Raw genomic sequence first — 21,177 nt, forward strand, 5'->3', positions numbered from 1 at the left:
AGGATTTGGTTTTGAGGACTGCAGTGTTATGTGCTTGACAAGGGACCCTTTTTAGCCCATGGCAAGAGAAGTAAGCAGACTCCGGGTGTGCATGAGTTCCCATAACATGACCCATCGTCAACATACGTGTAAAACAACCCCCCCCCCCCCGGGCGTCTGACAACAATTCTCCGCTCTACGGTGACACCTGAGAGGCAAAGGTTACCTGTGACACCATGACCTGCAATCAGGTAACTCCAGCTCCAGTTATAACAGAAGACAGTGTCAGTGTGAAGTACGGCTGACGTACGGCTGCTATATGTCACTGTCACAATCAGCCTCCGGCATCGGCTCAAAACACACAAGACGTGCCCGGGACGAGACCAGGAAGGCTATGAAGAGGTAGAACTCCAAAACCATATCCATCGACCATCAATACAAAAATCCTAGTTCTGCAACTTACTAATATATTTTGCTTCAATTTTCACAAATTTTCAAGAATTCCCTGCTTGCTGTCAGTGAATGTGGTCATTCTTTATGTGGATCCCTTCTAGACATAATCTGCTGTAGACATCAATGCACCAGTCTGGAGAACGGCGCTTTAGGGTTCAAGTGTACAAACCTGCACATGTTCACTGTGAATCACTTTGATTTTGCAACACGGTCTCGCCGTGAGGCTTTTACTTTTGGAACATGGTTCTTAAAATGATTCACCATGTGGCCAATAACCTTCTCACAAAACTGCGGCGATTCATGGTAAAAGTGTGCGGTGTTGCCTCTTACTCCAGGTTACATGTGAACCCAGCCTTAAATTCTTACCGGGACATTTATGGCATATCGACAGGATATATGTCTGAAGGGGGGGGGACCCGCTCATATCTCTGAAACAGGGGCCCAATGTGAAGGTTTTCGCCACTCATTGCTTGAGACAGGAGCTATGACCCGCACCCATCAGACAGTTATGGCATACTCAATATGCCATAACATGCCACCTCTCCTACTGCGTCCTTCTCCCATACCATGTAGGCTGTAGGCCCTCACGGGCAGGGATCCTCTCTCTTTCGGTACCAGTCTGTAACTCGTCTTGTTCATGCTTACTGCAATTGTCTGTATTATGTATGTGCACCGCTTATCGTATGTACAGCGCTATGGGATGAATGGCGCTATAATAATAATAATAATAATAATAAATGTCCAGGTCGGAAGACTGCTTTATGCTCACATCGGTTTGCTAGTTTTAGTAAACCCTCAGCTGTAGGAAGAATTCGATCTGGTTTTCAGACTAGTTATTCGAACTGAGTGTTTCCATTCACTGAAAGCAAGCAGCAATCTTGTAACAAAAGTCTATAATTACAGAACTTTTCATACGTCGTGACTGAGGCGTGCAAAAAAATAATAATAATAATGTATCTGACAAACCGCGTGTAGTTTTACCACTAATTGTCGCTGTTCTGCAGCTCCTAACCTGCCCCCTAGTGGTGGCTGAAGGAATGTTACTGAGCTTTATTTAGAGAGGGCTGTATGAGGAAACTGCACAGTTAACCGTTTCCTAATGTAACTGCAGCAGCACATCACTCTTGCAAGCTGTGGGAAGACTGAGGGGCTGCCGCGGACTCTGTCACTGCAATTTTCCCCCCTACAATTCCCCTAGCAGATCGTGGAGTTTAATGTCCCTCCTGAAGACATCTGGGGAAGGCACGTCAGGAATGCAGTAAGGAGATAGTGACAGCTCACATCATTCAGAGGTACTGGAGGATTTTCTTCTGGGTAGCATCTTGAAAGTGACAGCCCAGATCTGGCAGGAGACATCCCCTGGGGTAAGCAGTAGATGTAACATGCCGCAGACTGTGAGACCCCCAGACTAACCTCGTACAGAGCCAGCCGCTGCTTCAAGTCCGGGTCTGTCCCCTTGTTGTTCATGTGTCTCTGGATGAGCTTCTCCATCCCCTGCTGCTCCAGACAGTCCGTTACGTCGTAGAAGGAGTCCTGATCCGGGAGAGCCACCAGCGTCTGCGCAAACAAGAGCACTACCCGTGAGTTACCGGCCCCCCATGAAATCCACAAGCCACGGTCAACAACGCTCTACTCTATAGGGATAGACACAGTCCCCTCGTCACATTCAGTAAGGGCGCTGCTGCGGTTTTGCACTCACCTGTTTTCCTGAAAATTGGATTTGCTAAAAAAGACAACAGCTGGATTAGAAGCTCTTGGGAACAGAGAATTTTCTAGCACATTTCACATTCATGCGCACAGTACACACGCAGCAGCAGCGCATGCCGGTCCAGTCAGACAGGTTACAGGAGTGCTCAGCGCGATTCAAGTGTTAGCAGGGAAAGTTCTGTGCACCGACCTGTACAAAGCTAACTACTGAAGGAAGCGTTTCATGGTAACATGGCCACTGCGGGGAGCTGTCTCTTGGAATCTACAGCTACGCTGTTGTACGGTCCCTGAATGTGCAGCTACACGGACTGTTCTCTAATGCTCGGCCCCAGTATACAAAGAATTGTTGGCAATATAGTCTCCAAAGCTTCCATTCTGATCATCATCTAAATATACAGATACCCTGCATTGCTAAGCAGGGGGTGACATGGAGCTCAGGACAAAGCGGAGGGACATTCAGGGTCAATTGCAGAGAAATTCCCATCTCAAAGTGATGGTGCACTGCTAGGATATGCCATCACTTTATAATCAGTGGGAGGGGTGAGCTCTAGGACCCCCATCGATCCTGAGAATGAAGGGTCTGCAGTAGTCATTCATTGCTGAGGCCCCTTCACTGTTTTTCCCTGCTCCTGGGACTATCCTGCACTTAAATGGTGCTATGCTGCAGAATAGCTGCTGCAGCCCCTTCGTTCTCAGGACTGGTGGGGGTCTCAGATACTGGACGCCCGTCCAAGAGATATGCAACAATCACTTTATAATCAGTGGGAGATGACCTCTGGGACCATCATGGATCCTGATAATGAAGGGTCTGCAGCAGTAGGTCGGCACCCAGGACTACCCTGTACTTAAACGGAATATTATTTTCCCTTTAAATCCTGCTCGTCTCCTGTATTTGGTATGCTGCATCTTTGGATGAGGTTTTATCGTGCTGGCTGCGGCTGATGGACGTAGCCCCAGAGTTACAGATTGAAGATGTAAAATACAATAGGGTGAGAGCGGCCTCTGATGAGGTGACGCTTCTGCTGTAAAACACATGGTAAGAGCACAGCCGATCTGTCACATCTGTCATTTATTCCTTGTATATTAATTCCCCAGACAGGAGAAATGTGGCGACTGGAGACGTGAGAGGTGACGGTGCCGTCTGCCAAGCACAGGTTTTACTTTTGTAACTTTGGAATGTATGGAGGAGCCCCCTTAAGGATAAATGGGGTCTTACATACTCAAAAGTTTAGCAACTTCCTAATACACCGTAAGACTGGTGTTTTGTGCACCATTAATAGTATAAAGTGCACTGGAGGAAGAAGCACCAAATGTATTATTCTTAATGAATGGGCGCATACCTTGGCGGTCCATATACCAAAAACCGTGATGGACGCTACAAGCCGCTGTACATGTCAGCTATAATTTAATACTGCCTCTGGCGTAAATTATACTCGATCTGGTGTGCCACGGAAGGCCACTAAGCCCCACCCACCTTTATCGCCACTTCTGAAAGGTGACAAGAAGTTCAAATGTCACAAGTCATGCCACACTTTTTAGGCCACTTTTTTGGTGTAAAACCTTTAATAAAAAAGTGCCCCTCTGTATTTAAATTCCTCACCATTCTCAAGATCTCTGCTTGATGTGAAGGTAGGAAAATATTTTCCTTTATATCCATTGGCTGAAAATCTGTACAGACTTAATACTGCTCACAGCTGGGTGCCTTCTACAACTGTATCCAGTCTAGTCTAGCCTCTATGAGCTAAACACATTGGCCATGACAAAAGTATTCTCCCTATAGATACACCCGGTCATATGTAAGGCTACTTTCACACTCGCATTTGGTGCGGATCAGTCATGTCTCTGCACAGACTGATCCATTCAGATAATAAAACCGCATGCATCCATTCAGAACGGATCTGTTTGTATTATCTTTAACATAGCCAAGACAGATCCGTCCCCATGGACTTACATTGTGTGTCAGAACGGATCAGTTTGGCTCAGTTTCGTCAGACGGACACCAAAACGCTGCAAGCAGCCTCCAAAGCGGAATGGAGACGGAATGGAGACGGAATGGAGACGGAACGGACAAACTGATGCATTCTGAGCGGATCCTTTTCCATTCAGAATCCATTAGGGCAAAACTAATCTGTTTTGTACCGCTTGTGAGAGCCCTGAACAGATTAAAAAAAAAAAAAAAAAAAAGTAGGATAGCACCACTTACTGGCTATAGATAGTCTATACTGGGCGGCGGTGCTCGCGGTGTCAGGCCCCGGCCTCAGGGGCCCCACAATCACAAGAGAAGATGTAGGAAGGAACCGCAGCATTCCAATCTTCAATCCAATCATGTGTTTATTAACACCGAATCAAAGTAAACGTTTCGACTTTACAAGTCTTTTTCAAGCTAACAGACAGACCGCGGACCTGGAGAGGACACGAAACCCCCGACGCGCGTTTAGCTGACGCTTCCTCTTGGGGGTCACAAAATCCCTGACGCGCGTTTCACTGACACTTCCTCTTGGGGGTCATGCCCCCAAGAGGAAGCGTCAGAAAAACACGTGTCGGGGTTTGGTGACCTCTCCAGGTCCGCGGTCTGTATGTGATATCCATGCCTTTATAACTATCCACGTTACCTTTATGGGATTGTATTACACACGTAGGTAGTAACTTTTTGCCCAATTGTGACTTGGTTTCTTGCAATAGTTTGGGTTGCCTTCTTTTATTGTGTTCTTCAATACCATGGGCAGGATTAGGGTGGAGTATGTTCATGGTGGTATACGACTGATTATTGTAACCGTGTGAGATATAGTTAACATATGATCGGGTGTATCTATGGGGAGAATACTTTTGTCATAGCATTTCATGTATTGCTGCAAAAAAAAATAATAATTTTTTATAATTGCATCAATAAATTTTGACTTTCCATTATATGTGTGTGTGTTTAATTATTTGGTGATTCTGGATACAATTGTAGCAAACTCTGAGCTGTAAAAATTATTAGGTCAAGAGGTGCTTTCAGCCTATGGACGTAGAGAAGAATGGGCCCATTTACTGACAGCAAGAACAGATCATGAAAATGCTGTGGCACCGCACAGGACCTGGGAACCCTACAGATATCCACGCAGACCGGGTCTGAAGATCAGACACAGAGAACACGATGTTCCCGACTCACAGGGAGCCCCTCATGATAATAAGTGTTGTCACGCTCATTGTCCACCACGTGCCGGGTCGTCTGGATTGACAACAAAGTCGGAGACTTTAGTCTGGAATTTAAATGCTCCGTAAATAGGAACGTGTTTCATGTGGTGCCAGATATGAAGGTTTTGCTTCACAGGGGGTCTCAGCACAATAACTGCGGCTGTCGTGTGGTCTCACTATAATACAGCAGGGCAGCTTCCATGGACAGAGAAAACCCAAGACAGGCGGCTTATACCAAAGAGGACAGACATATACTGTATATATTACAGGCCCACACAGTCTGCATCAGCCATGCGCAGGGTTCACTGCACTATTGTAAATCTCCAGCCGAGATAGACATTTTATTCTTCTTTCATCTTGATAAATTCTAAATTCTAGGATTCATTTCATCATGTCTCTTTACAGGGGTTGGGGATTTATTTTTCTTCTACACAGCTCCAAATCCCCTGCTTTTCTGCACACAGCTATAGATTGACATAATGCCTATGTCTACCAGTAGGTGGAGCAGTAGGCAGCATCTACATGCTACGGATACGATGTGGAGGGAGGATAATCTGCAGCGTTGTACAGTGAATTAGGCTACTTTCACACTTGCGTTTTGGGCGGAACCGTCATGGATCTGCAAAAACAGATCCGTTACAATAATACAACCGCATGCATCAGTCATGAACGGATCCGTTTGTATTATCTGTAACATAGCCGTGACGGATCAGTCATGAACTCCATTGAAAGTCAATGGAAAACGGATCAGTTTTCTATTGTGCCAGATTGTGTCAGAGAAAACAGCTCAGTCTCCATTGGCACTTACTTGTGTGCCAGGACGGATCCGTTTGGCTCAGTTTCGTCAAGTGGACAGCAAAACGCTGCAGGCAGCCTCCAGAGCGGAATGGAGACTGATCGGAAGCAAACTGATGCATTCTGAGCGGATCCTTTTCTATTCAGAATGCATTAAGGCAAAACTGATCTGTTTTGGACCATTTCTGAGAGCCCTGAACGGATCTCACAAACGGAAATCCAAAATGCTAGTCTGAAAGTAGCCTAAGATTTTATGAATCGTCATCCACAAACTGCTGAACAGAAGTGCGGATATGAAATGGCAATTTATCTTGAAGATAAGTATTTGTGAATCTGCGATGGATGTGTTCCGCTACAAATTACATCCAGTTTGGGCAAATTCTAAAGGGATATCCAAAAGGTGCAGGTCTCAGGGGTCGGACCCACCTCTCCCTCCAAAACAAGGGTGCCCTTATCCCCATCCTGCCTGGTGAGTCAGAAGACCCCACTCTGTAGATAGAGGAGGTCCTGTCTAAGATCTAATGCTGGGAACTCCCTCTAATGGTGGCTGCAGGCGAAAAGTGCTATCATTTAACCGCATACCTGGTTAAAAGGAAGCCGGATCTATGGCTGGCTTTACTTTATCCTATTACTTACAAACATTAAAGCAGTTGTCCAGGCTTTTAATATTGATGACCTATCCTCAGGAGGATAGGTCATCAATATCAGATCGGCGGGGGTCGACACCCTGCACCCCTGCCAATCATCTGCATGAGGAGTCGGCGCGCGCAGTGTGAACATGCCGTCTCCCCTCTGTCTTTCTGCTCTCCACTGTATGCCTATGGGACAGCAGTAGCAGACAGGAAGAGAGAAGGGAGATGGCACGTGCACACTGCGCGTGCTGACACCTCATAAAGCTGATTGGCAGGGGTAAGTGACAGACCTCTGCCGATCTGATATTGATGACCTATCCTGAGGATAGGTCATCAGTACAAAAAGCCTGGACAACCCCTTTAAGACATGAGATGCCTGGGGTCTGGGCACAGTCCCTGGGTACCAGCATTATTGGGCGAAGTTACTGATTCAGTATGCATAGGGTCCAGCAAGTTTGTGGGCATGCAAGAGTGGGTGCAAGGATATACTGGATGCGAGCTTTGCCTGAGGCCTGGCATGAAAGGGGCACAAGCTGGGATTTACTGAAGTGCGGGGCAGGCAGGAGAATCAGCCCAAGCAATGCCACGCTGTCAACGCTCACACACAAAGAAGCAACAACCTGGGGTGAGCACATTCGCAGCTGCGATGTGAATGCTTGTGCCAGTGATTTGCTAGTGGCCCTGGACATGCTCTGCCTGGGGCCACTTTGTTATGCTTACCTTGTTGATGAGCGTCATGGCAAACACAAGCAGCTCCGAGTCCGCCCCATTCTTCTCTTCTAGAATATCTATGAGGTTTGACCAAGGGTTGGTTCCTGAATGCAAGGAGTAAAACAAAGAATTTATAACCGGATACATAATGAGGACAAATCTATTACCTGTATTATCTGATACATAGTGACTATATATCTAGTACCTGTATTATCTGATACATAGTGACCATCTATTACCTGTATTATCTGATACATAGTGACCATCTATTACCTGTATTATCTGATAACATAGTGACCATCTATTACCTGTATTATCTGATACATAGTGACTATTACCTGTATTATCTGATACATAGTGACTATTACCTGTATTATCTGATACATAGTGACCATCTATTACCTGTATTATCTGATACATAGTGACCATCTATTACCTGTATTATCTGATACATAGTGACCATCTATTACCTGTATTATCTGATACATAGTGACTATTACCTGTATTATCTGATACATAGTGACTATTACCTGTATTATCTGATACATAGTGACCATCTATTACCTGTATTATCTGATACATAGTGACCATCTATTACCTGTATTATCTGATACATAGTGACCATCTATTACCTGTATTATCTGATACATAGTGACCATCTATTACCTGTATTATCTGATACATAGTGACTATTACCTGTATTATCTGATACATAGTGACCATCTATTACCTGTATTATCTGATACATAGTGACCATCTATTACCTGTATTATCTGATACATAGTGACTATTACCTGTATTATCTGATACATAGTGACTATTACCTGTATTATCTGATACATAGTGACTATTACCTGTATTATCTGATACATAGTGACCATCTATTACCTGTATTATCTGATACATAGTGACTATTACCTGTATTATCTGATACATAGTGACTATATATCTATTACCTGTATTATCTGATACATAGTGACTATATATCTATTACCTGTATTATCTGATACATAGTGACTATATATCTATTACCTGTATTATCTGATAACATAGTGACTATTACCTGTATTATCTGATACATAGTGACTATTACCTGTATTATCTGATACATAGTGACTATATATCTATTACCTGTATTATCTGATACATAGTGACTATATATCTATTACCTGTATTATCTGATAACATAGTGACTATTACCTGTATTATCTGATACATAGTGACCATCTATTACCTGTATTATCTGATACATAGTGACTATTACCTGTATTATCTGATACATAGTGACTATTACCTGTATTATCTGATACATAGTGACTATATATCTATTACCTGTATTATCTGATACATAGTGACTATATATCTATTACCTGTATTATCTGATACATAGTGACTATATATCTAGTACCTGTATTATCTGATACATAGTGACTATATATCTAGTACCTGTATTATCTGATACATAGTGACTATATATCTATTACCTGTATTATCTGATACATAGTGACTATTACCTGTATTATCTGATACATAGTGACTATATATCTATTACCTGTATTATCTGATACATAGTGACTATATATCTAGTACCTGTATTATCTGATACATAGTGACTATATATCTAGTACCTGTATTATCTGATACATAGTGACTATATATCTAGTACCTGTTTTATCTGATACATAGTGACTATATATCTATAAGTTGTATTATCTGATACATAGTGACTATATATCTATAAGTTGTATTATCTGATACATCATGAGGATAAATCTAGATAGAACTTGTATCATCTGATACGTAGTGATGATGAATGTTTGCTGACCGTGTTTTACATGTGAAGGTTCCTGGCCCTTTAAGCACAAATGGCAGTGTGGCACTGTATGCATCCTATAACGGGGCTGACTGACGTTTATTAGGAGATTCGTGGGGTTAGGAGAGGACGACGTAATGTAAACGGCAGATGTGGAGATCTGGGCAGCCATGGACGCTCTGCAGCACCTGACACAGTGTGAGCCAGACATGAGTCTTGCAGATGTGAGAACCGCTGACCGCAATAATCGGGGCTTGCCAAGGTATGAGGTGCAGGCGCTGGACTTACCTCGGTTCTGGTCCACGATGTTCACGGCTCTGATCAGGAGAAGGGCATTGGATTCTGTGTACTCCACAAATACAATCAGCAGTTTGAGGGCGGTCTTCACCACCAGGCGGTACTGCGGGCAGAGGGGGAGAGTTAGGACCCAGCGTGTCATCATCTGCTATATTTTATGGAGACATTTTATGGGAACCAGAGCAGGTAACGTGTACAGCATGGGCGGCACCATCAGAGAGGAAACAAACTGTTCTAGAACAATCTGGAAAATAAAAGCCTGCACCTGGTGCTGGAAGGGGGAACTCACCGGACTGCCGCAGAGTGTGTACAGCCACTGGACCGTCTCATTGTGATTTATCACGCCATTCATACCATCCACAAAGAGCATGATCTGACTGAGAGCTGCAAGCAAACACAACATGTCAGCCAAAGGAGGCGCCACACTCCCCCAACTAAACGGTAAGCCGACTTGTAGGAGGGCCCTCTGTGCACTGGGTACTTACCTCGGAGGATGTAATTTTGGTAGTTCTGGTCGGCCTCAGCCCCAACCTTGATGAGACATGTCAACCCCTCTGAATTCACAAACTCCGGCACCAGATCTTTGTCTTCCTATAACAGCCATAAAGTCAGCATTATAACAACAACAAAACAAAAAAAATCGCTGAAAAAACTAAGATAAAAACATCCCGCTATGGACTTTGTCCATATATAGTGCTTGCATCTACTTTACTAAGTGCATTATTATCTTATTTCTGTGGTTTTCTTCAGCATTATAACACCTGAAAACTTAGAGACAGGCATGCTGGAGTTTGTAGTACCCAACCTCAGGGCAACGTGCTGGATGTAGGATTCTTACACTGAATTAGGGTACAGTTTACTGGGTAATCACCCCCTGGCAACCGGACAGGGGCCCCCTGACACCCGGGGCAACCGGACAGGTGCCCCCTGACACCCGGGGCAACCGGACAGGTGCCCCCTGACACCCGGGGCAACCGGACAGGTGCCCCCTGACACCCGGGGCAACCGGACAGGTGCCCCCTGACACCCGGGGCAACCGGACAGGTGCCCCCTGACACCCGGGGCAACCGGACAGGTGCCCCCTGACACCCGGGGCAACCGGACAGGTGCCCCCTGACACCCGGGGCAACCGGACAGGTGCCCCCTGACACCCGGGGCAACCAGGGTTCTATATGCCACTGTACAGACACTGTGCAACGCTGCACTACAGACTCACAGCTGGGGGTCACATGAAGGCTGCGGACCCCACTTCTCTCCTCCCCCCTCCATCCAAAAACAGCATGAGTATGTCAAGAATTCTTACCTGGAAAAGCTGCTTGAGTGAGAAGAGCGACCTCCGTAACTCGGGGCCATTGGAGTTGTATAACTTTTCTGTGAAGCAAGAAGAAAAGAAACGATTAATCGCCGCGTCACAGATTCCATCCTGCGGCGAGGACTTCACATCCTAACGCCGCCCTCGGGTTATTCCCCCACAAGACTGGAGTCTGGGAGCAGAGGCACTAAAGGAGGGGGCGTCTGTATCCCTCCTCTTATTGGGAGGCCTGTATATACTGATCCGGCTGTGATCGGAGAGGAAGCCAGGTCTCTGTGCCATGTCATCTCACAGAGTCTTACCTAGAATGGCGTGGACTCGCACTGACAGCTGCGTCCGCAGGATCAGCGTCGGTCGTCTGCCTTTGCTGGAAAGCAAAAAGGATTCCCATAAATTAAGAGCGGCGTACATCATAAAGTGAGGCCGCGACGCTGCAGATGTGAATATTACATGGACTGTCACAAAGCAAGGCAAAGCAACATGACGCAGATGATTCTGCAGAACTACAAGTCCCAGAATACTCTTTTGAATACTAATGGAGTGATTTCCCTCTATAGCTGCAATGGCAGCCGTACTGGTGTCATCCAAAAACTTGCACTGACTCCCTTTTATTGTATATACATAAAATCTTCATTTTTTAAGATCTCTGTTTGCTGCCAGTGAACAGGAACATTCTTGTTTACATCCGAAGGCCAAACACTAATACTCCTCGCAGCTGAGGGTTTGTTACAGTGCTATCCAGGCTAGACAATCCTCTGAACTACACCCATCAGCAGCACGCGTCACTCTCCTGTCCGGATAGTTTGTTACAATGGATCAGTACAGATGTAAAGTACCAACCTGGAGTACAGAGTGTTTTGCTCACAGATGACTGTCTGGATACAATTGCGCCAAACCCTCAGCGGAGGGAAGTATTAGGTTTGGGTGGATTTTCAGTCCTCTGATGCCTAAACCGCTAATACAGGACGCTATTGGAAGCTTGACATTTCACGTTTCTGGGGTCGCACAGGCTTGGCAATGCCGTTTTTGCTATTTTTAGGGTCCGTGGGTTCACAGGAAACGTGCACCGCTGGTTAACATCACAAATATGACACAAAACCATTACACAGATTGCATCGAGTGAATCACAGCACAGTAATATCCTGCTGCAGTGCAGGGGGGGCGGCCACTAGGGGCGCTCTTGAGCTGAACTTGGTGACATCCACAGGCTGCTACTTGCCCCCCTTCAGTTATACTGTGGGATGTACAGCTCTGCACAGTCTGCAGTCAGGTTCTGCTGGGCTCTGTAGTCCACCGCAGTCTTGTGTATTCATCACAGGAAGCGGATCAAGACAATATGGAACAATGGCTTTAATAGCAGGAAGCTGGCAATTGTCACGAGGGGCTGAGAGCCCAGGACTGGTTACACTGGTCTGTGGGATGCGTTCACTGGGGGGGGGTTGGGGAATTCAGCACTGCCACAAATGGGGGATATATTACAGGTTAATTCCTGGAAATGATCATACTGTATCCCATCAGGGCTGAGCTCTAGTACACAGCCAGCTCCCATGGTCACCATTACATGTCATTACCCAGCTTTCCACAAACCCTGAAATGTGTACAGATCTGCACTGTAGTGTAGACTTAATGTCAGTCCTCAGTATAGTTCTGGAATTCTATTCATGAATCAGGAGGAGCAGGATGAACACGCTAGAAGGGCAATCCTGGAAAGTCTGTGGCCGTTAGGACATGCTGAGAGTTGTAGTTTTCCTAGCACTGCTTGCATGTGCCAGTGCTGCAGATTTTAATTATGATGGATGCTGAGGACCACATGGCATCAATTAAATCTAAATCAAGCCATGCCAGCAAGTCACCGGCCTGGCTCCCCCCCGCAGGTCACCTCAGGTCTCCCCCACCTTCCCACTACTTCCCCATTGATTAGCAGCAGCTACTTTGTACCTACGTGGCCGACAAATGGAGGCACAGACAGCGAGGATGTGACCAGGGCAGCAGGATTAGGACTGCGGAGCAGATGGCACCCGGCTGCTAACTGTTTATTAGAGCTCGCCCTGCGCTTATCCCGACATTCACCGCTATGTAAACAGGAGAAGTGAGGAGTCGCACATTCCAGGAGGCCACTGAGCATCCGCAACCCCGACAAACCTGCCACCCCCATATACAGCCGCCACTAGAGGCTGAAGGATCTCATCTGCAGGGGAGAAGCAGTCACAGAGTCCACGGGCCAGCGAGACGGGAGGTTTACAGAATCTGCTTCTACTAACCCCAATACGACACTTGGGGGACATTAACTGTACTGGGCATTGTCACAATGTCACTCGGGGGACAGGACAAGGACACGCCGACACTCGGGGGACAGGACAAGGACACGCCGACACTCGGGGGACAGGACAATGACCCCTGTCTGTGGGCAGTTAACCCTCTTCTATCTATAGATATCCCCGGTGGCAGACAGATGATCCTTCTGTAATTTCAGGTTCAGCAGTGATGAGGTGGCATGCAAGCCAACTCCTCAATACACCACCTGCCAGGAAATTGGACACCCACCAACATGCCATATGCTGTTCATCATAGGCACTACTACTCTTACTCTCCAACATAACCCAGTCTGCAAGGGAGATGTAGAGGGACAGAGATCAGCATAATCAGCACAGAGTATTTCAGGAGAACAGTGTACTAATCTTGTTGTATATTGGTCCCCAGACTGACCGTTCTTTAATGACAGGAAGAGCAGAATCCTCCCATTGCCGCCCCCCCCCCCCCCATCCATCAATACTTTATAACTTAGCAGTCGCCCCTCTTATGACACTGCGCAAAGTATAAGCCGTGGGACTGTAGGGTTACTGTGCCTTTAAAAAGAATTTCTGGCAACCTAAATGATGACAAACTGAGTCATCATAAGTCCTTAGACTAGTGAGGTAAGTTACCGATAAGAACCTTGACTCATGATGTCATGTTAGCACAAGGACCGCTGACCTGACAACCTACATCCAAGGAAAGAAATGGATGAGTCAGCTGTGTCAGAGACATGCTTGAATCTTATCTTGGATCTTAGAGGTCATTCACGTTTAAAATGCTGCATCTTTAAACATGGCGCCCTCATCTCTCTGCCTAAAGGATTGCACAAAAAATGTCCTGTATCCTGTAATATCCCTTTAATAGACAATGTGAAATCCATCATGATGAGGCACAGGGACTGCCGGGTGTAGGGACGTTACCCGAGATACTGTATGTACTCATGAGGAGCACTGCTGCCTTACAGGAAAGCAAACACTTCCAACCCTGTGTTTACTTTGGCCTGGCGCAAGCACCAGCTCTAGAACATTAGAAGGTGCAGGGTGGATCTTGTTTATTTGTGCAGTGATCATTATCTTTTGGCGGGCGCTTATCCACCTTCAAGAGCCAATATGATGGTGTTAGAAACCTCCAGCTATTATTAGCGGTGCCCAAACAATGGGTCAATTATGGCTCATAGGGGCCAATCGGGAAGGAAGTGGGGTCAGCTGTATCGCGGGGAGCGTGTTTCCTAGAGCCTACTTTACCCAAAAAAGCTTATAAACATAACAATACAGAGAAAGGTAAGAGGAAGAAAAAATCCGGCACTATAGATGCTTTGCAGTAGAAATCTTCAATTACAGCAACATAAATCCACGTACAGACAATGCAGACACAGGCGTAACGACTAAGGACTTAGTCCGAAACGCGTCAGAGTACTGCTCGTGTCTGCATTGTCTGTACGTGGATTTATGTTGCTGTAATAAATGGAAGATTTCTATTGCAAAGCATCTATAGTGGCAGATTTTTTCTTCCTCTTATCACGTTCTGGATCCCCTGGTCCTTCCGTGCACGCGGAGTATTTATGCACAGGTGAGCTGGAATTGTAACTTATCACATAAATACAGAGCAAGAGTCAACAATGTATAAATTATAACCATATATACTCTTATATGATGTGTGCAATACAAGCTGTACACAGTGACTCCACCAGCAGAATAGTGAGTGCAGCTCTGGAGTATAATACAGGATGTGACTGAGGATCAGTTCAGGATAAGTAATGTATGTACTTAGTGACTCCACCAGCAGAATAGCGAGTACAGCTCTGGAGTATAATACAGGATGTGACTCTGGATCAGTTCAGGATAAGTAATGTATGTACTTAGTGACTCCACCAGCAGAATAGCGAGTACAGCTCTGGAGTATAATACAGGATGTGACTCAGGTTAAGTAATGTATGTACACAGTGACTCCACTAGCAGAATAGTGAGTACAGCTCTGGAGTATAATACAGGATGTGACTCAGGTTAAGTAATGTATGTACACAGTGACTGCACCAGCAGAATAGTGAGTACAGCTCTGGAGTATAATACAGGATGTAACTCAGGATCAGTACAGGATAAGTGATGTAATGTATGTATACAGTATCCCCACTTTTCATGTTTGCTCAAGTTGATATGTTGGCTTGGATTCAAGTCTGGGCCAATCATCCACTGAAGAAATTAGACTTTGCTTCCCATTTACTTTTGGCCGTCGCAAGAAAAGGAAGCGATAATTTCATATCTGAACCTTCAGGACAATAAAAACAAGATATGATATAAGCAGAGTGTCAGGCCTTTTACTATATTAGATGCAGTCACTAAGGTCTCTGACTCCACTACTTATGGAGAACATTATATAGGCTGGTGCTTTTTAAAGAAGATTCCACATAATACATTTTGATGGCATCTTGCTAAAATAGTATAGAAGTCTGACTGGGGGGGTGTAACCATTGGGGGCCACAGTTTCTTGTAAGGGCGGCTCTGTGGCTTTAAGACTCATCGTCCAGCTGTTCCTGTCCCCTTATCCTTTACATGTCATCTCTTGGCCTTGTCTCAAGGGATAGCGGCTTCCCACAGTGACTCAAGTCTTCTAAGAATACCACTGCTGACAACGGAGAACGATGACTCACGACACAGGAAAAGTACAAGTTTAATGGACCTTTGTGATGAAGGTACACTCTCGAAGGAGTGTCCTATACATACAGCAGAATGGGATTAATCGAAAGATTAATAGGGGAAGACCCAAAGTCCACCCACGTCATCACAATGAGAGGAACCCTGTGTGTATTTAGAGTCATATCGCCTGTTTTAGGGGCTGTACACCTCTTTACTAGTGTTGAGCGAACTTGTGTTTTAAGTTCGGCATCTAAAGTTCGGGTTATCGAAGAATGGCGTTATGGATTCTGCTACCACGGACCATATGGTCCGTGGTAGCGGAATCCATAACGCGATTCTTCGATAACCCGAACTTTAGATGCCGAACTTAAAACAAACACTACTCCTTACATAAGGGAATCACACCCTATGGCTGCTCTAACACCCAAGGTGAGGAGCCCCAACCACAGGAGGAGTGAATCTGTGCTTGTATAGGAGCCTATCATCAGTGATTGGAAAGATGGGACAAACGATTCCCAAACCTCATCTAGGAATGTGAATTATTGATGGTAGTCTTCCATGGGCATCTACCTGCCGATGAATTGGAGGTCATTTCTTATACCATGGGCTCCAGTAATTTGCTGCTGGCGCCTACATTTCTGGCATTTCCTGGGCACATGCCACCTTTTCAATCCACCCTAGAGGTATGGAATTCAGATATAAGACTGCAGGCTTGTGTGAACAGACATCTCACCGTTGACTCCCATAAGCAGCTCAATATTTCCCACAGTTCTGGGAGTGATGGAATGACACAATGAGACCTGTAATTATCCCTCCATACAAGGCACCTATTGTATTCCTCACGCACAACCAGTACGAGCCTGGCATAGAGTGCCACGCAATGGTGTGTACTGGAAGGCTGGCTCATATTCCACGGGAAATAAGTAAGCGAGAGAATGCAGCCAAGCGTCACCTCCCACCCGCATTCAGTATGTAGTCCTGTCATCAAAATGTGGAGTGACATAGCGCTTACTCTGATGGATCCAACCCATACAAATTACATCGATGGCCTCTATGTAATACCACATTTCCACAGCAGTGGCCACTGCATGGAAAATGCTATAGCTGGCGGCAGTTTACCCCCACAAAAACAGCCAATTGCTGGGAGTGTAAGTTTCAGAACCCATAGCGATCACTGGGCCAGCTTCATGTAAGGTTGTCTTCACAAGTCAACGCCTTTACCCACTGGGATCATAGTGTATTTTGCAGGGTGTGGTCATTACAGTTGTCTCACGACCACTTGTCTCCCATCCGTATCACCAACTTTGCTATATGTTCTGAAATTCTATGTGCTCCACAGTATACTCACTTTCTACATTACACAGATTTGTTTTAGGTCCCAATGACCACCAGTGGGTAAATGAGGAAGACTCCTCCACTTTACATACAATGACCACCAACTTTGCTTTCCACCTGTCAATTCCCACATAGGAAGAACATGGTTACCATGGGTGTTTTCTTTCTGCTCTGTGTAGGTGACTTCACTGGAATATAGCCAACAAAAACAAAGTTCAATTCCCACATGTCAATGTAACAACGTCAGTCGCATTCTCATAGATAAACAGTGTACACAAAGACTTTCTTCAGTCGTGGGTAGGAAGACGGCAATGCTGTACTCCAGGCTGGATGGTGGAAGTCAAGGATCTGGCACATGGGACTGTGTAATTAGCACATGTAAATTTTACTTTGTATACAATTGGCAGAAGATCAGTCATCCTTCTGGACTATTCTCCCCATATTCCAACTCTATGGAGCATCACTGTTTTCTCCAATGAACAGGGTCTTGGGTTTTAAAGTTGTCTCCATCCATCTTCCAAGCACCATGGTCTTCGCCCATGAGTTGGGTCTTGGGTTTTCTAATGGTCTCCATCCCTGTTTTAGGCATCCCTGTCTTCTACAATGAGATGCCCAACGAGTTATCTCCATCCATCTTTCCAGTGTTAGTCTTATTCAAGGAGTTGGGTCTTGGGTTTTTCAATGATCTTCCTTCATCTTTCAAGCATTAATGTCTTCTCCAATGAGTTTTCAAGTGGTCTCCATCCATCCTTCAAGCATAACCATCTTCTCTAATTAATTGGGTCTTGGGTTTTCGAATAGTCTTCATTCATCTTTCAAGCACTGTCTTCTCCAGTGAGATACCCAGTTTATCTCCATCCATCTTTCCAGCATTATTGTCTTTTCCAATGAGTTGGGTCTTGATTTGTGATGTCTCCATCCATCTTTCAATTATAATTGTCATCTAAGGGTCTTAATATTATTTTAAAGGGCAGAGCTGAACCCTGATATATCCCCATTTTCACCCAGGAAGGCCTTCCGATATGAGCATCAAAGCATTTCCTTCTCCGATGGTCTCCCTTGCCCTGCGCTGTATCGCGCAGGGCAAGGGCTGTTTGTTTATATATTTTTTACACTGCTAGGCGGAGGCTTCCGCCTAGCAGTGTTCCCGTTTACATTACCGGCACTGATGGGGGCTTTAGCACTGTCCTAGCCTCCTCCTAGCTTTGGTACGTCACCAGATATCCATAAAAAGCCTTTGCCCTGTTGCGATTCAGAGCAGGGCAAAAGAGAGCAGTGGAGCATAAAATGCTCCGCTGCTAATATCAGGGGGGATGCCTGGGTGAAAACGGGGATATGTCCGGGTTCAGAACCCCTTTAAGAAGATAATGCTTCACTCCATTAATTTTGGCTTTAATAACTTGATGTGCTCAAGGATTCACTTCTTTGGCTTCTTTGCCATCTTCATGACTAATGTTTCTTTAAAGGGGTTATCCAATTTCTCAGGTTAAGTATATTACCTTTGAGGGGCCTGGCTGAGAAACTGGATAACCCCTTTAACTAAAAGCTGTAAGACCACCACTCAGCAGATGTCCGATCAGCAAAATAAAAATTTAAAAAAAGGGTCAGAATGGCATTATAGAAAAAAAAAAAAAAGAAGTCATACTAACCTCACTGATCCTCCACCACTCCCTTTTCTGCACCTCCTGGGTCCCTTTCCACACACAGGAAATGCCCACTCAGCCAATCACTGGTGGAGGCGGGTCACCATTGCAGCCAAATTTCTGTGTCAACCGGGACTAGGAAGTAGAGAGGAGAGACCGGGAAGTATTGGAACAAAACTGACAAGGAATTGGCAAGTATGATTCTACTGATTGGATAGCCTTTAAGTTCTTCATTATGTTTTAAAGGGGTTGTCTCATGAAGATAGCTCCTAACCATACGCTATATTAAAGGGGTTGTTCTCATACAAAAAAAACCCACAACAATGCACACTCAACTGTCCATAGTTCTGCCATGACCATGCTGCTGCCCTGTTCCAAGCCACTCCGGGTCCCTGCAGGATCAGTAAGTGGCTTAGTCCGGTCAGGTATTGTTTAAGCAGATGTATCCACTCAGGCCCATATTGGCCACAGCAGCCATGGGACCAAGCCCCTTCCAGGTCCTGCGGGGAAGGTGAGGTAAGAGCAGTATTCATTTTTTTTATGGGACACACATTGTCTTTTTCTGACCTTTTCTCCAGTATGGTCGTAAAGATTACAAACCCCTGTCCCCACCACAGCCATGACATATATGACACGTGACTGTGGCAATCGCTGGTCGCTGCAGGTTCACACCGGGACACAGAGCAGATGAGAATCAAAGCGTAAAACTGTACGTAGATTTTATCTGTAAATTGCTGCTACCGTGTTCCTTGGCAAGTCAATCTTACTGGAGACCACAAGTGGCACATACAGAGCCCTCCTTTTACAATATGCCACCGGGCAAGTGAGACGTCAGGCTCTCTGGACCCTGATCAGACCCGTCCATTCAGCACCTCTGCCTACAACCATTTTAGATGATGCCGATAAAGCGTTTCTCATAAATGATCGCAGCTGGCGCTGGCTCGGGGCCTTGCAGGATAGATCGTGTGGAAGATAAAATAACTCATTTCAATGACTTCTCCTGTCATCAGCTCAGAGACATCCAATTACACACGACACGCTGAACACATGTACAAGATAACGGATTCCATGTGGTGTTTCAGGAGGAATTCTACCTTGAACTTGGAGTGACCCTTCCTCTGAATCTCCGCTGAAACAAGCCATGCCACTGCAGATGACAAGTGTTGCTTCAGCGGGGGCCTAGTCCCTGCCCGGCACGTCCAGTACGCTGCAGAGCTGGGGCCTAGTCCCTGCCCGGCACGTCCAGTACGCTGCAGAGCTGGGGCCTAGTCCCTGCCCGGCACGTCCAGTACGCTGCAGAGCTGGGGCCTAGTCCCAACCCGGTACATCCGGTACGCTGAAGATTTGAGCCTAGTACCTGCACGGTACATCCGGTACGCTGCAGATTTGGGCCTAGTACCTGCACGGTACATCCGGTACGCTGCAGATTTGGGCCTAGTACCTGCACGGTACATCCGGTACGCTGCAGATTTGGGCCTAGTAACTGCACGGTACATCCGGTACGCTGCAGATTTGGGCCTAGTACCTGCACGGTACATCTGGTACGCTGCAGATTTGGGCCTAGTACCTGCACGGTACATCCGGTACGCTGCAGATTTGGGCCTAGTACCTGCACGGTACATCCGGTATGGTACGGATTTGGGCCTAGTCCTTGCCCGTCACATCGAGTATGGTACAGATTTGGGCCTAGTCCTTGCCCGTCACATCGAGTATGGTACAGATTTGGGCCTAGTCCTTGCCAGGCACATCCAGTATGGTACAGATATGGGCCTAGTCCTGCCAGGCACATCCAGTATGGTGCACCAAATGGATGTACATATGGATTTTACTGCAGAATCTGCATCGATTTATGGCGAAATTCATGGCAGAAATAAGCTATATGTTAACCCGGTCTAAAAGCATGTTATCAGGACTTTAAAGGGGTTGTCAGACTTATCTGAAACGTTCCCCGGGCCCCTAAAAAAAAGATCATATGCTCACCTCTTAATCCTCTGCAGTTTCTGGCCCTGCTGCTCCGATCCTCACCTCCGGTCTGTGTTTACAGGCTGCAGTGGTGACGTAGCTGTATACAGTATGTGTGTGCAACCAGTCACTGTCCTGTGCAGTCATGTGCCATATACCACAGAGGCCAGCGATTGGCTGGAGCAGAAATGTGAAGTACACATCTGACACCAGTGACTGGCTGCAGCAGTCACACATCATATACAGCTAAGTCACTGCTGCAGCCTAAACAGACAAACCGGAGCAGGAGAGAAGGAAACTGCGGGGATTAATTGGTGACTAGACAATCTTTTATTGTTTTATCACACTCGGGTCTCCGGGGAACCCCTTTAACAAAAAAAAATGTTTAGTTTCACCAACAGCAAGCAGAGATTTTGCCATGCTTAATTAATTT

At 45.9% G+C, this 21,177-nt stretch overlaps 1 protein-coding gene across 6 annotated transcripts in view; it reads right to left on the reverse strand.

Moving 5' to 3' along the window:
- Positions 1–21,177, reverse strand: part of FHOD1 (formin homology 2 domain containing 1) — an 83,432-nt gene that overhangs the window by 30,683 nt on the left and 31,572 nt on the right. For 4 of the 6 annotated variants that reach the window (XM_044270766.1, XM_044270768.1, XM_044270764.1 and 1 more), the window contains 8 exons: positions 11,179–11,243; positions 10,868–10,935; positions 10,050–10,155; positions 9,854–9,948; positions 9,556–9,667; positions 7,464–7,558; positions 2,132–2,155; positions 1,846–1,989 (listed from right to left, as the gene is read on the reverse strand). In XM_044270766.1, the coding sequence (XP_044126701.1) occupies positions 1,846–1,989; positions 2,132–2,155; positions 7,464–7,558; positions 9,556–9,667; positions 9,854–9,948; positions 10,050–10,155; positions 10,868–10,935; positions 11,179–11,243 (709 nt within the window). The remainder of the gene's footprint in view (positions 1–1,845; positions 1,990–2,131; positions 2,156–7,463; positions 7,559–9,555; positions 9,668–9,853; positions 9,949–10,049; positions 10,156–10,867; positions 10,936–11,178; positions 11,244–21,177) is intronic. The other 2 variants (XM_044270770.1, XM_044270765.1) reach the window with 1 other exon arrangement.

Source organism: Bufo gargarizans, chromosome 10 (assembly GCF_014858855.1).
Source record: "Bufo gargarizans isolate SCDJY-AF-19 chromosome 10, ASM1485885v1, whole genome shotgun sequence".
NCBI lineage: Eukaryota > Metazoa > Chordata > Amphibia > Anura > Bufonidae > Bufo > Bufo gargarizans.